The following is a 16,329-nucleotide window of genomic DNA, read 5'->3' as shown; positions in this document are numbered from 1 at the left end:
GTATTTATGCCACTCTTTATTTTTTTCCTTTTTGATCCTGTATAGAACAGTGATTTTTGTGCTGTTGCATAATCATTTTCTAACAGTTTCTTAAATTTGCAAGATCACTTTGGATTTTAATCTTAAGTTCAGTGCAGTATTTCCAGCATGTTTACAGTCCTGTCTCAGTTTGGTGTCATCTGCAGTTTGCATCCTGTGACCTGGGTTGTAAATACAAGGATTGGACAGAAGCCACATGAACACCCCCACCCCCATATGATAAATTCTTCTATTCTGACCACTCACTATTGGGCCATTAATCAGTTCTGGAAATTGATCTGCGTTATGTTTCTGTGGCTTATGGCTATACCATAGGATATCCCAAGTTATGGATCTGTCATAATTACATGCTGCCAAAAGCTTTACTGAAGTCAACACAGATAACATTTGCTGTTTTCTCCATATTCATAAACCTTCCTGCTCTGCTTCAAAACAAACTAAATTTGTTTGACGTTGCCCATTTTCACAAATCCATGCTGGCTGCTGCTCCCTAGGTGTGTGTGTGGGGTGAGGGTGTGGGTGTGCATTAAGTGATTATAACTTCTTGGCATTTTATTGGCATTAGTTCTTTCTCATTAAAAGTGTTTCAAGCTTGGTTGTGTCACAGCCCTGAAAATTATCTTTCACTTTACAGTAAATATAAAATCTCACTACAGATAGAACAGGAAGTTGTCATCCTTTCCCCAAATGTGTGAAGCTTTTACTGTGGGCAAACAGTTAAATGCAGCCTAGTAACAGTAATCCTTTCTTGCAACGTTCATAATAATATGACAGTGTTAGATTAAATAGCAGTTAAAAAATGTCATGTAAATCCCAGTTTACCTGTGTGACCCTTCTAAATCCAGAAGTTTTAAAGATAGCTTCTTAATGAGATTTTCAAGTTTGGAAACGGGAAGTAAAAATATTTCTCTTATATCAAGATATATTTTTAGGAACGAGGCTTATTTTCCTTGAATGCAAAATAAAATGAAACGAAGCGTATTGTTCTGATTACAGAAACAGAAATGAAGAAAGGAACTCTGATCCTAGAAGTGCAAGTGTACCTGCACTTACTCTCTTTCTGTGTGCATTTACAAAAACCATTACTCCAGCTTTTAAATATCAATATTTGAAGTAACAAATTATAGTAGGTTATAAAGAAACCTGAAGAAAGTACAAAAACAGTTCAAAGGATGATTTGAGTTTTTCTCTTAGAAAAATAACGGCCTAGCCATTTTTAGGATTAGATTATTTTTTTATCCAGTGCAGGCAAAGATTCTTTTAGCATTCTATTTGGAGTAAAATGAGGTTTTAGAATTTAAATTTATTAATTAAACACATAAAAAATATAACACATAAGTGTATGTAATGAAAGATTGTATATGCCTTGCTCCAGTTCTTTCGAGATTCAGAACAGTACATGACAGAACTCTGCTTCTGCTTACGCACTAATAACATGCTAGTGAATAGATTTTATTTGCGTAAGGACAAATTCTGCTCTTGAAAGGTACTCCTTCAGAAGTCCAGTTCAGCCCTTCTCTCTCTCAAAACTATCTGGGGAAAAATAGCTGGATCAGGTTTTATAAATACAATAAAAAAACCAAAAACCACCAAAACCAAAATGATGTTGTAAAAATGTTTGGTGCAAATGTGTATTTGCTCCTGTGTATGTATTTATGCAAGCCCTGTGACATTGTTTAGGTGAATTATGGGGACAGTTATATGAATGCTGGGCCAGAAGCTGAATTTCCTGTTCATTTTTACTGTCAGTTTCTGTACTACACAACGTCAAAAATGCCACAGTATAGGAGAGTTACAGCACTGTAGCCTGATAGAAGTAAGCCAAAAATTAGGCATGGAAGCACACACTGGAAATGTGTTTGTTTCAATTGACTCAGGAGGTAAAAAATACCTGTTGGCCTGCACTTTTGAGGTTATGCTCCTCTCAAAATGGTTCCTCGAAACAAAAAAAGTGGTTTGTCTGCAAACACTACGGGAGGCCTCAGATGCAGGTAACAAACCAAAATCCTCGATAATGATGTATGTTCATACACTTCTGACCCTCCTTTTCATTCCAAAGGTCACATATTCAGCATTTCATACAAAACTGATTCTGATGAAGCTGCATATTTTCAAATTCATTTAACTCGTGTTAAATAGACAGCAACTACTGCTTTCCTTTCTAGCATAATCTTCTCACTCAATATAGATTCTAACTGCTCAGGAAATGTAGGAGGCCATTAAATCAGGGGTGTTGAGGGATGACAAATTGAGCAGCAGATGATCATCCATAACTATGTGTTATCAGAAATGGTTTAAAGGATCTAAAGATAGCCTGCAGTCCTGTGGTGAACTCTGCATGGGAGATCTGCTGTGGGAGCAGAATGATATGGGAAACTCCACCACTGTCCCAGTGAAACGGGTGTTCCAGCCTTAGGCTGATTTATCCACAACACAAGCGTAAGTAGTATTCACCTGAAAGTTAAAACAAAAAAACCCAGCAGAAGTATCACGGATGCATAGTTTCTGACAAGTCACAGCCTTTTGAGAGCTAGCCAGACCTTTGGTTATGGTTAGCTTGATTTCTGAGAGAACATTTGCCCAAATGAACGACATGGGTAGCAAGCACAATGTCTGAAATTCTACACTCAGGTTTTTCTCTCTCTTGTTTCTTAATCAAATACATATAAACTTCAAAAGAGCAAATAACTACTTCAGAGAAGTAGAGAACAATAAACTAAAATGTGTTTACTTTTTTACAAGTAAAACAACAACAACAAAAAGATACATATACCATAAGCTCAATCTCAAGATAACAGTACTGGAAATAAATTACCTCAAATAACCTCAAGTGAGGAAAAAAACAAAAGTAGAAATGTTCTAGAATGGTAGTAAAGCAGCAGAATGGTTCATGTTTCCAGAAAACATGAACCACACCAGACAGCTTTAAAGTATCTTCATACACACAAAAAATAATACCAAGTATCATAATAATGATACCAAGTATCATGATAAAGTAATACCAATCTAAAACGTGTCATACTACAAAACCAGCCTTATTCTCTTATTCTTTCCCAAAGGGTATTGGTTTTTATTGTTTGCTGAATAGAAAAAAAACCCCTGTCTATGCAATGGACATTAAAAAAGAAAAAACCCTTGGGTAAGTGAGAAAAGAGACAGTTCCAACCTGAGGCCTTACTCTGCCATGACTGTGCAGCTCTCACAACAAAATAGTTTGGATATTCATATATTTAGGGATGGTGAGGTTGCTAGAGCAACATCATGTGCTACACACAACTCTTGTCACTTTTTCTGTGGCAGCTGAATTCGTTTCAACATTTTAATAGAATTTTTAATTTTTTGGGTTTTGGTTTTTTTTTTAGAATCGAGCACAAACCCATCTGTATTTGACAGCTGGTCTTGTTGCTCACCATTTACAACAAAGCAGAAACACTTTCCACCTATCCTATACAATGTTTGGGGGCAAGCCCCAACAGAAGTGCTGTAAGCATTTTCCTGCCACAGACCCTTTTGATTCTATGCTACAGTACAACTTCAGTGGGTTCTCATACGGTAGCTGAGGTAAACCTTCCCCTAACACAAAGTTGCTTGAAGTGACAGGGCACAAAAAGGGCATGAATCAAAGGTGAAAGAACAATAATTGAAACAACAGAGACTTGTCAGAAATGGCTATAGACACATTTTGTCTTGGCTGATTATTTACTAATGAACAACAATTTTACTGCCTTGCCAATTTGCAAAATGTAACACAGAATGTGACTCTTTGTGTCTCCCAGGTTTTAACTCCTGTTATCAAACCCTTAAAATTGTATTTCCTTCTGCTAAAGACAATGCAAATTCAATTTGCATCAATTTCAAAATGAGTGATTTTAAACTGATATTTTTGGTTTTTTTTACTTCTCTCAGTGTTTGGGCCATTATATATCACTGATCTATAAACCTTCATAAAGTTCTCTGAAGGCCCACATACCATCTGGTATGCTCCTCTATCACTGGCATAGCAACAAAACTGTGTCTTAAGCAAAAACAAGTCAAATGTAACAGCTCTAATGTTGCATGTAAAGCAATTCTGTGTATAAATAGATTCTTTTCAAGTTTCTGCTGCCATTCTTCAAAACCAAATCTCACAAATCAGCCTTCAAAACAATAGCAGACAGCAATCTGTCAGTTCTCCAGTAAGCTCGAGCTGTCTAACCAGTCATTAGGACCTCAAAAAAGACATTTTGCCTGCCTTGATTGCCAGGAATTCAGGATAGCTTGTTAACAATACTAATACCACCAATTACCCAATCTTTTCAAGTTCAAAGTGCTGCAAAAACTGAAGTAGTCTGCAGCAGCATTTTCTAGGTTCATGCTAATTCCTGTAAATGCGATGCTTTTAAAATCTGGCACGTTCTGGAGTGTTCTATTTAGTACCCTTCATTTTCACTGTTTTCTTATCTTGAACTTGCTTTTTCTTCCAGGTTTTGGAATTCATGTCTTTTTTCTTATCTTTTCCCCCAAGACTGGTGTTCCTGACTGTCTTGTTGAGTCACAAACACAGACTGACCTGAGTGCATGTTCCCCTTTACACTCACTTTCCCCTGTTTCATCTTTCTTTTCTCAACTTTTCAAGTATTACCTTTTCAGCTTTGCAGCCTTGCAGCCCCTTTGTCTCTGTACATTTAACAACATTGTTTGACTGTGTCCTCCAAGTCAGTCAAACTATATAACTTGACATCTATCACATGCACAGTTTGTTATCCTTTCCTCATGGAAAAAGTGGTCTAAGTCCTTAACCTTCAGATGCTCATATGTGTTGCAATAACCTTGTGTGAGGCAAGCACACCAGAGGTGCTAACAACAGTACTAAAGCTTTGCAAAGAAGCTCATGAGCCTTGTTATGGTTATCAGGTCCCCAGAAGGAGCCAAATTCCCTGAGCTAAAGTAAAAGTGTCCTCATGGACCAAACTTTTTCCTCCTCTAACCCACACCCAGCTTTACATCTGATGTACCTACAAGCTTCTTCATTCCCATTTTTGGAGTAACTTGCCTTTTAAGTGGGTAGAATTTCAAGTTGGTAGGAGTCTGAGCCTGTGCTGACAGGCAAAACCCTCTCCCATTTTCACTCTGACCTGCTCTTTGCATGAAAGCCCTTGATCTCTTGCCTCTTTATATGTCAATAGTGAGTCTAGCCCAGGCACTCCTTCTCCAGCACAGTTTAGTCCTCCTCAGAGGATAACCTCAGGGGATAACCTCAGATGATCTCTGAACTGCACTGTTCAGACACCAGCCAGTCTGCAAATCCACCTGTGCCTTGGCATCCACCTCTGGGGGCAAAATCACTCTTCTGTTCCATTTACACTGCCACTTATTTGTATTTCAGATTAGCAGAACAGAGATTCCAACAAATTTAAACTCATCTGTTCTCCAAATTTTCGATTAATGTTTGATGTGAAAGCAAGACATCTTCACTGAAGCTTGATTTCCTCCAAATCCTTTTGCTTCTCAGGTGTTTGGCTACTGCAATTTAAAAGGCAAATAACTTCAAGGGTGAAGGAACATTCTGCAAGCCCAGAACTAGAGAGATGGCATGATGGATGGTGAAGTGGCTTCTTTTTCTGTTCTTCTGCTAGCTAGCATAATCTCCCCAGAAGGCCTTTATTAGCTGCTGCACCTGGGTCCCCAGTATAACGCTTATTCATTTCTGCCAGGACTTGAAGCACTTTATTTCACAGGTGGCTGGTATTTGAAAGGCCAGACGTGTAAAGGCAGTTTCAGTACCTCTCTACAACTTCACTATTTAAGGCCACCATTTCATCCCTGGTAAGGTTCTCTGTGCAATACCAGGTAACCTCAGGTGCATTTGCAGACCCAGCTGCATGTGCCCTGCAACCACACAGCCACTGAAATCCACCATGGCAGCAGGTCCTTACCCAAGACAGCAAAAGGAGGTGTTTTCCCACCTATTCTGCCAAAGGAACGTAATGCTGAAAACACGTTGAGGAACCTAAGCTGAAAACTGCCCTAAATCCACACCTGCAGGATGGGCTACCAACCAGAGGCACCTGGACAAGCTTGAGAAGTGAGTAAATGGCTATCTGCTGAGGTTTGACAAGGCCAAGTGCAAGGTGTTGCAAGTGGGTCAGGGCAACCCCCAGTACCAACACAGGCTGGGGGATGAACAGGGAGAGCAGCCCTGGGGAGAAGGACTTTGGAGTGCTGGTGGATGAGAGGCTGGACATATCCCAGCCATCTGCACTCACAGCCCAGAGAGCCAAACGTGTCCTGGGCTGCATCCAAAGCAGTTTGGGCAGCAGGGGAGGGAGGGGATTCTGCCCCTCTGCTCTGCTCTGGTGAGACCCCACTGGCTGTGCTGCATCCAACTCTGGGGTCCCAGCACAGGAAGGACATGGACCTGATGGATCGGGTCCAGAGGAAGGTCACCAGGATGATCAAAGGGATGGAGCACCTCTCCTATGAGGGAAAGCTGAGAGAACTGGGATTGTTTGGTGTGGAAGAGAAGGCTTAGGGGAGACCTAATTGTGGCCTTCCAGTACTTGAAGGGAGTCTACAAGAAAGATGGAGAGGGGCTTTTTACAAGAGCATGTAAGCGGACAGGGCAAGGGGGAATGGCTCCAATCTTAAAGAAAGTAGGTTTAAATTAGACATTAGCAAGAAATTCTTTACTGTGAGAGTGGTGAGACACGGGAGCAGGTTGCCCAGAAGAGTTATGAATGCCCCATCCCTGGAAGCACTCAAGGCCAGGCTGGATGGGTTTTGAGCAGCCTGGTCTAACAAAACATGTCCCTGCCCAGGGCAGGGGGGCTGGAACTAGGTGTCTTTAAGAACCCTACTCACCCATACTATTCTATGATTGTATGACCCCGTGTTTTAGGGTTCCAGTTCTCCCATGATGGTCTTTTCGCGGTTCTCCACCCAAACTTTTCAGCTTGGAAGGGGGTGGCGGGGTGTGAACACGCGATGATTTGGTATCAAAAACGTTATTTGTGCGACGTCTGGAGTTGGAACCCGCAAATCTGCTTGGTCACGGCGGCAGCCACACGAAACCCAAAGCCTCCAGAACCCCACGGACCCCGCTAGCGCCGCATCCCGTTCCCGCCCCCGCCCCTGAGGGACGCGGCGCCCGCCGCTCTCGAGGGAAAAGGCGCGAAGGCGCACGCGCCCGCACGCTCCGGCCGGGCGAGGCGATTGGCGGGAGTGGCTGTGACGTCATCGCCGCGCGCCGGCTGCCCCGCGCACCGCTGCTGAGGGGAGCGCGTCGTACTCCCGCTCGCCGGGCCTCATCCCGCCCTCATCCCGCCCTCCCGCCGGCCGACACTCCTGTCCTGGGGGCCGGCCGGGCCCCTGCCGGCCGCCGCCGCTCCTTCCCAGCCTCGCTGGGGCCGCCCCGCTGCGTGACAGGTGCGTGTCCGGCCCGGCGCCCGTGCCCGGTGGGCGCCGGCCGCCGTGAGAGGAGGAGGGAGGCAGGGGAGCTCGGGGAAGAGGGAGGGAGGGTGGATGGACGGATGGATGGGCAGGTAGGAGCCTTCCAGCTGCCTGACAGCGTCGCTGGCCTCGCGTTTCTGTGGGAGCGCCGGCCGGTCCCTTCGCCAGCATTTTCCTGATCCGTATTAGACGGGCCCTACCGGCTGTGTCCTCTTTCTGGCTTTTCCCACAGAAAGGTTAAGAATATGAGCCTCTACAATTTGGACCGGTTCCGCTTCGAGAGGAAGGAGAAGGGAGCGGAGCAGGAGTCGCCGTCCCCGCCGGCGGCCCGGGCGGAGGCACCTGGCGCTGCTGCCGCGGTTGGTGCCGCTGGAGGGGATGAGGATGAAGGTACGGATGACAGCAGGCCAGACACTCCGGCTTCGGACGTGACGGAGAGAGCTGGTGAGTCAGGTGTTTTGCGTGCAGCATGAGGGCAGTGTAACTACTTAATTTCTAGAAATAAAGTAATTGTCTTTTGTTTTGGTGTTCCTTTGTTTGGTTTTTTTTTTTTTTTCACCCCCTCTGCGTGTTCTACAAATGTGTTTTTTCTGTGCGCACGTTTCACAACAATTTCCACAAAAGTATCGTCGTTTGTAGTAGTGTATGGCCTGATTGAACCTGTGTATTTACAGGCAAGTCAGTAACCTGAAATAACTTTTTTTTTTTAAACTGAGTGAAGATGCTTCAGATTAAATATTGAAAGTATGTTATGTTTTACTATTTATAAAATTTATTTACTGATACTTATTTTACGCAGACACCTCAGGGTTTTCAAGGAAGAAATGGCTTTTATTTGTCTGATGGTGCAACACTAGACTCTAGCTTTTTGCGTAGAGTCCTTGGCTAATGCATTGTGGAGCATCACAGGTGAAATTGAAAAGAAAGAGAACGGTTTCTTTTCACTCGGGCCTGCTTTTGTAAAGAGCTGAGGGACCTGCTACTGATTCTCAGAAGCTGACTGTGTTAATGGTTTTGTAGTAGTGTTCGTCCTCTTTATGGGCAAAAGCTTGGAGTTTTCATGGGAATGTCAAAAACTTGCTTGTGTAGTAGTGTATTGGTTTCCTTTGGCTGTTCCTGTTTGGATTTGTTGGTTAATACTAATGACTGAAATCGCTGTCAACTGTGTAATCACATTCACCAGGAGGTCTTTCCTGCTACTGAGGGAGTAAGATTTGAAGAACAGACAGCATCTCCTGCTGATTATTTGGTACTTCTCAGACATTCCATATAACTTCTGCTATAGTTGTCAAGTTAAGAGTGTTATTGGAGAGATCAGACAGACTTTGACTATGCATTTATTCAGAAATGGAACAACAATATATGTTGATGTTGTTCAACTACGGTTTTTTGCACATGACTTTCTCTTGGTGCAAGGCAGTTTTTCACAATACCTTATCTATGTAATAGTAGAGAAACTTTCATGCACGAGAAGGAGTTCCTCTTTTAAAGCTGAGCCAAGTCAGAATTACAGGAGATGGATATTTACTCTTCCCTGAATTTTGGTTTAGTGCAGGTTGACTGTTTTCAGTTGATTGGAGTGCTCTTCTATTGGCATTAGTAAATAGTAAGCAGTGTTCTGTGTTAAAAATAAAATATATACAGCATGTAAGTTGCCAGTCTGGAATTGGGTAACCTGTCCACTCGCAAAGAATGTTTTGGGGACAGGGAGAACTTAAGAGAAGAAGCAAGCAACTGTTAGTTCTGGCTTCTGCACATGTGTCTTTATAATGCTCGTATGGAAAAGTGGGCACTCTGAGGAAGTGCACTTTGGAACAGGTGTTCTCTTCCTGTTTGTGGTAAATCATTGGCTTGTGCTGTGGAGGAGTTACTGAGTGCAGGGGCCCTTTTGGAACTGCAAATGTAGTTGTGAAGTAATGGAGGAGGCTGCTTATTTGTCTTTGTGATTTACTTTATTTTAATATTTCTTCCTTTAATCTGCCTGTGGACTTTGTCAGTGTAAGCATGTAGCTAGACCATAATTGCCAACAAATTTTAGAGCTTGTTTTTTAAAATGCTGGTCTCCCTTGGCTTAGATTCTGCAGAGGTAGGATTGTGGAGGAGAAGGGATGTAATACCCAATTTAGATGGGTAGATGCAAAGTAATAAAAAGATGAAGGGCAGCCTAAAAGAACTGTAGTGCAAGGCTAAGTAGTTGAGAGGAAAACTAGTTGGAGGTGGTGGTGGCTAACAGTGAAACAGGGTAGAGTGCAAGAGCAGGCAAAATTACAGCAAGTGTCCAACTGAAATAAGCTTCCATGGATGCAGATGCTGGTGGAAAACTGGGGTACTAATTAACATTTAAAATTGAGATGTAATAGTAGTGCTCTGCATATACATGATGCTTCATCTTTCACAGATACTCAATGTTTAAAGAAGATCGAGTGGTTTAGTGACTTCTTCTCCCACTTATTTGTACACCAGTGTTATGTAACCTATTTAAAGAATTAATAACCTTTTAAGAAATTAAATCATATTTTCTACATCTACAGAAGTTAACCAAAAATAGAACACTCAGATTTTGTCTGAATTATATGAGGCACTTAAATGTAATAGAGAAGACTAAATTTGATTAGCACTTTTTTGATTGTCTTCCTTGTTACCTAATTACTGTCAGGAAGACAGAATTTTTCTTGCTTCGGGTCGAATAAAACAGTCACCTTTTTTGTTGTTATTGTTGAATGGTCATGGAGAAGGCCTGAAGATGAGTTTATGGCACTGTGTGCTCTCTACTTACTGCTAACTGCACCAGCAAGTCAGGCTATGGAGTTGTTCTGTACAAGAAACAGTTTACACCAAGTTCACCAAAAATAACTTGCCCTAGTGCTCAATGAATCATGTGAGGACAACAATTACTCAGATTTCTTCTGAAGACAGAGTCATTAACAAAATACTGGTACAAGAAACTAGTGAAACAAGAGGAGAGTGATCTTTATTTCACTTATACAAACAAAAATGCTATAAATAGCTGATAACTCGGGGGTTTTCTTCTATTTCCTTTGGTATCGTGCAACCACAGTTTGTGTGTAAAAAGCATTTAGAAATCTGACTTTTTCCTTCAGGAGCACAAACAGTTTGGTATAATTTCTGAGAGATTTCTTCTGAATTGTGTTTTATCAAGTGCCCTGAAATATGCATCTAACAAAGTGATATGATTGTATGTATGTCATCCATCTTCAAAAAATATAGTCAGATGATGTCTGTTGTGTCATGAACCACCATTATCTTTTTAGCTATTTTTTTTTTGGTTTTGTTTTCCCGGAACAAACTAATATTGGTAGATTGTTCTGTATCCCAGTTATGTCTGTAGGTCGTGGTTCTTGTTGCTTTGTGTTGAACATGTGTCCCTTATGCTTTAATAAGCAGTTTGTGGTGTGATGGCCACAAGAATTGGTCATCGTTGTACACTTGTCTGTATTCAAAATTACACAGGCCTGCAGTGACTTTGCAGCCAGGTTGTAGGGAATAATTCTGAACAGCATTTAACTGAGGGATAGAAACCAATTCTGGGGACAGTTACCAAATTTTATCTGAAAATACCTCTAAAAGTTGGGAAAATACACTGGAGTGGCTTACTACAATTTTTCATACAAATGAATATTATTTACTGAATAGTTTCTCTTAGTCTGTTAAGGAAACAGTGAAACATCTGCTTAATTTTCATTTAGATGTTTTTAATTATGTAAATAGCTGGGTGTGCTAAAATAATGAGATTATTCTACACAGTTGTAGAAATGGAGCAGAACTGTACCAGAACTGCACAAATTGGAATAATTGCCAACATACAAAGTGAGATTTGTATTCAAATCTCAAAAAGCATGCTTACAAAGCTTCAACAGTGGATTGAAATGAAAGTTGTAGATGAAATCCAACTACAATATATAACCCTGCTGTTGATGGTTGATTTTGTTGTTATCCTCTCTGTACGGTTTGAATATGTATCCCAAATGACTGCACGTTGAGATTATAATGCTGAGAGTTCACTTGCGCTGGGACTGCTCTTTTTTTTCTGTCTGTTGTTGTTTCCTCTAGGATCTGAGGAAGTCCTGTGTTTTGCTTATGTCTCAGTTCATAGAGTGTAATTCTGCTTAGAGAATTTCTGGAAAAAAGTGTTGACTGTAGTACCTAATGCAGTTTTCTAAGGGTTCATGGGAAGATATGTTGAAGTAATCATCATTTTAAAAGGGCCTCTTTAAGAAGTACCTTGGAGTAATACTGACATTTAGGATTATTTTAGCCAATGGAAAAGACTTCCCTTTGAAAATGGAATACTTACTAGCTTGTAGATTTCAGTAGCATGTGCTTGATACTGCTTTCCAAAACTAGGTGGAAATTACTTCTGTTTGACAATGTTTGTTGGACAATGTTAGTAAATGTGGTAAGCCTCTAAGTATTGCCTCAGTTTTTGCTTTGGTTTTATCTTTGTTTTCACTTGGGAGAGAAGAAGCTGGCTTTCTCAGAGTGTGATGTATGATTTGTGTAGGCGGTTATGTTTAGAATTAAAGGGCTGTGTATTCTCTTTTTACAATAGCAAAAATTGGTTGTTGAGTTTTGCTTTTGATGCTAATGTGTGCATATAGGGATACTTATGAGTGTTCCTATTTTTGGCCTTAGAGTCAAATACTGGTCTTATGATTGCAGATATTCCGTAATAGCTCTTTTTAATTGCCTGTACTCAGAAAATTCTGCCTCCAACAGTTATATGTTGTGGCAATAACTTTAATCTTTTACTACTTTACAAGGTTACAGTTTGCTCTAACTATGAAGACTCCTTATTGCATGTGTGGCTTCTGCTTCCCCCAGTTAGTAAGGGACTCTGTTCCGTGAAGTAGGTGGAGGAAGAGGAGAAGACTGGGCTTTTTTTTTGAGAGGGAGAATGCTTTTTTTTTCCCAGGTAACTCGACATTTTACAGGTATGGGAGTTAGGAGCTGTCATGAAGACTGGACAATAATTGCTAAATAAAGTAAAACTAAAATGAGAAATCACTAAGTGAAACAGTAAATACTCTTTTTATTTAAATGTAAACCTTAGACAAGGTTTATACCGTAAAGAGTAAAATTACTTAGAAGACCATCCTATTTTTGTAAAATTGCCTTGTGTTTTGTTTTAAAATTCAGTAAGGATGTCTCTTAGCAAAGTTGTTATGAATATTTGTCATTTCTGTCTCATGCTGCTTTAGAATTTAGTCTAACCTACAAGGTAAGGATCCATGAAAACTGCCTTGATCGGTTCTGTTAATTCAGAATAAAAGTGGAATTCTCATGTTTCTTAGAGACCTGTTTTGATATTCAATCACATTTTTTTAATGCATTTCATGTTTCTATCCTTTTGTGATAGCACTTGCCCTGATAACCCAACATCATCGTGTTCCCAAAGGTCACTTTTGCTCCTTTCCTGTATTCATCTAAAAACTTACTTGGTTTTCAGATGAAGCAACTGCATCAAGGACAACACATCTCCTTCCTAAAATAGGTAGAAGAGGGTACTGCTGAGGAAGCTTCCATTGCTAATGTGTTGGTCTTGGATGCAGGGAGGTCTGTCTTGCAACGGTGTACTACAGCTTCAGAACTAATAATTTTTAGGCTTTCCTAGATTTACATGTGAATGGGCTTTTCAAAATAACAAGATTAATATGCAAAGTGAGACTTTTGCCTCTTCTAAAAATCATTACCATAATCCTCTATTGTGATTTAAAAGTGATAGAAAAGGTTTAGATTTTTATGATAACTAAAATTAGGTCTTTTATCACAGATGAAAGAATCAAACACTATATAGCTCCTTCCTGCATTTGACTATCAGATGAATTTATTCTAGCTTCATCTGTGTCTAGTGTCTGCTGGCAAATCAGCTTTGAAAGCTGATGTCACACTCTGTAGTAATTTGACTCAGCAAGTTTCTGCATTAGTGAATGGAGGCAGAAGAAACTATCTTTACTCCCAGCCAAAATTGTGGTCCCAGAGTTAGGAGCACCACTGGTGTTTGGTTTACAGGCACCTGAGAAAGGATGGATGTGTTAGAAGAGGATGCCTCTGATGCTTTCTTTGCCTTATGAGGATTTAAGATCTTTTTATATGAAGACTTACACTGACAGTAGTATCACTAAAACACAACTTTCCGAGAAGTTTGTAGCTGACTTTCCTGCCCCTTATCCTCGATTTTTCCTGTGTGTGGCTAAGGTCACCTTGTTGAGGAATCTGTTCAGTGCAGGTAGCTCAGTGTGTAGCTGCAGTGTGGGTGGGGAGAGCCCCGAGCCCCAAGAGCCAGGAACTGCTGACCCATTGCACAACCAAGAGCCTGGGTACCTGTGGCCCAGCCAGGGGTCCGGACGCTCAGGAGCTGATGACTCCAGACTTGCCTGCACTTAAACTGTGAGGGTGTAAAAGCCCAGGATTTTTTGTTTGGGGTCGCTCCTCAGAGGCACCAGCTCGAGCTGTGATTCTGTTACTGCACCATGATTAAAGGATATTGGGGATCTGGACATCGGAGACTGCTCTGGGAAACCTGGTGTGACTCTGTGAGAGGGAAATGTGTAGCTCCAAAGGGGTCTTGGTTCCAGCTCGGGTGCTGCCAGAGTGGCTCCTGGATGGTTGGACAGGGAAGCTTCTTTAGCAACCTGAAGTTTCATGTCTTCAGTGATTGCTTTTGTGAACTGTCATTGAACCCTTATTAATGTTTCCTCATAGACACGGAGTTACATTCACCTTCATCCCTTTAATCACTTTTAAGCTCCCTTTTAAAGTCGTTGTCTTCTTTTTCTGTAGCGTTCTCTGTAACATCTGGTACTATATTTTTTTAGTTTATTGGGTGCCTTTTCCTTTCAAAGCCTGCACAGTTTCCTTTGTCAGCAAATTGCTTGTATTTCTAGGATTTATCTTTTTTTTCCATTCATTCAGTGGTGCCAGAGTGAGTTACTTTAAATTTATTTTCCACGAGATTTCTTTCATACAGCAAATGCTCTCTGCAGCTGTCGTGTTCTCTGCTCTGTGCATCAGTCTTTCTCTCTTCAGTCATATGCCAATGTTTCTATCTGTGTTCTGATCAGCCTGGAAGTAGTTCAGAGGAATTTGCTCATTATTAGTTTATATTAAAAAAAATGTTTATTTATGTATTTATTTATAAGTAGTTATTAACTTAAAATATGTGTTCTCTTAAACTTTGTAGTAAAAAATTGTTTGTTTGATGTTAGAGGGCTGAAGATCCTTTGCCAGGTAAGTACCCACTTTAAGGAATGCAGCTTACAGGAATTTTCCATGCATAAGAATATGAGTTCTCTTTAAGTGGCTATTGTGTCTCTGAAAGAAATCACAGCTACTTGATGCTCTAAGTACAAATAAATATTTGAAGTCATAAGTCATTGTCTCCTCTTTTTTCTCCTATTGAAATGGCTTGCACAGAGTATTCCACTGTCCCAGAAACTCCTGAAGCTCAGAGGACAATGAAGGAGTCCTATTTCAAGCGCCAGCGAGGGGTGCAGTTCCACGACGTCTCTGACAGTGAGGATGAAGAGCCAAGAAACGTCACTGCTGATGAAGAAACCCAGGCTCCGAGGGCAGAGGCGGCCGTAATGTATGCTTTGAGCCAGCTTTCTGTAGTGTCTCTGCACCCCCATGGGGTGTTCTAAGTTCAAATACTGAATTAAAAATCAGAGCCTAGGTTGGATTCTGGTTTACTTCTTTGGGATTCAGCTGCCCCTAACTAAACTTTACCGGATTTTCAGGGAAGACGTATCCAGCTAAATCATTTTTTCAGAGGGAGGAGTTCTGTCATGTTGAAACGTGTGATGTTTTTGTTCATTTATACATTTGTGCCTTTCTCCTTTGAAATCCTTTTAGTGCAACTTGAAAACTTTACCATAAAGCACTTGCTTTACTAATTTTAAACTGTTGGAGTTGGGTTTTTTTGTATATGAAACTATATTTGACAGGGAAGCAAGTAGAGCTTCAGTGTGTAGTTTGAGTTCCTGAGGTAAACTTAAGTATGAGTTGCATGGTGTGTTTCCTATGCATGAGGAAAACTATTTCTTTCCTAAGTGACTTGGAAATTTATATTTTTGAATGCCCTGGGAGGGAAGAGTTACTGTGCAGGAGTCACTTGGGTGTGTGCTAAAAAAGCAGTGTTGAGAGAGCTGGTGAGACAAGATGTAGATAGACGTCTGCAGCCATTTGAAATAGTTTAAAGGAACCCCTGCTAGTTATATGTCTGTGTGGTAATTGTGCCCTCTAGATGTTCTTGTGCTAAGCAAAACAAGATGGCTTAACCTGTTTCTTTGATAGTCTGGTTGAATTAATCTGCAGAAGACTTTTGTGGGAATTGCAGCCTTAACAGGTGTAGTCTCTTGTCAGGTTTTCAGTCCTACACAGAGCATGGAGTTACTGGGAGTTTACAGCAGAAGTGAAATAATGCATTTTTCTGCTGCTATTACCTGAAATTCTGATGTGGTGTCTTTTTTTTTCAGTACTTCTCCGTCAAAGTTTCAACTTAAGGTAGCTACTTGAAAAGGAGAAAAAAAATTAGCAGTTACGAGTGAGCTCCTGTTTCTGCCTGTGATTTAAGTTGTAGATTGTGTAAGGAGACAGAGATGGCCAGCTGGTTGCATGTATCAAATTGGCTTGTGTGCAGTGCTGTGTAAATGTAGTTACTCTGCTTCTGGGCTGAATCCCACCTGGAAGAAGTTCAAGTGGTTTTGTACCATGCAGAGCTGATGCTGATAAGCCACACAGGATGCAACTTGCAGAGCCAGTGCTTGCTATTCCTATACTGAGTTGCGATTACTGGGAGTGAGGCATGGACAGCAGGGTGACTCCCAGTGGGATTGATGAACA

General features: G+C 41.1%; 1 protein-coding gene across 3 annotated transcripts in view; it reads left to right on the top strand.

Moving 5' to 3' along the window:
* Window positions 1-7,264: 7,264 nt before the first annotated feature.
* SMARCAD1 (SWI/SNF-related, matrix-associated actin-dependent regulator of chromatin, subfamily a, containing DEAD/H box 1) overlaps window positions 7,265-16,329 on the top strand; it is a 42,125-nt gene continuing 33,060 nt past the window's right edge. Inside the window, exons 1-3 of one of the 3 annotated variants that reach the window (XM_048303460.1) lie at window positions 7,265-7,443; window positions 7,700-7,911; window positions 14,902-15,073. In XM_048303460.1, coding sequence (XP_048159417.1) covers window positions 7,713-7,911; window positions 14,902-15,073 — 371 coding nt within the window. In that variant the 5' untranslated portion in view covers window positions 7,265-7,443; window positions 7,700-7,712. The remainder of the gene's footprint in view (window positions 7,444-7,699; window positions 7,912-14,901; window positions 15,074-16,329) is intronic. The other 2 variants (XM_048303458.1, XM_048303457.1) reach the window with 2 other exon arrangements.

This window comes from Corvus hawaiiensis, chromosome 5 (assembly GCF_020740725.1).
Source record: "Corvus hawaiiensis isolate bCorHaw1 chromosome 5, bCorHaw1.pri.cur, whole genome shotgun sequence".
Taxonomy (NCBI): Eukaryota; Metazoa; Chordata; class Aves; order Passeriformes; family Corvidae; genus Corvus; species Corvus hawaiiensis.
This window is presented reverse-complemented; position numbering and strand designations above follow the sequence as displayed.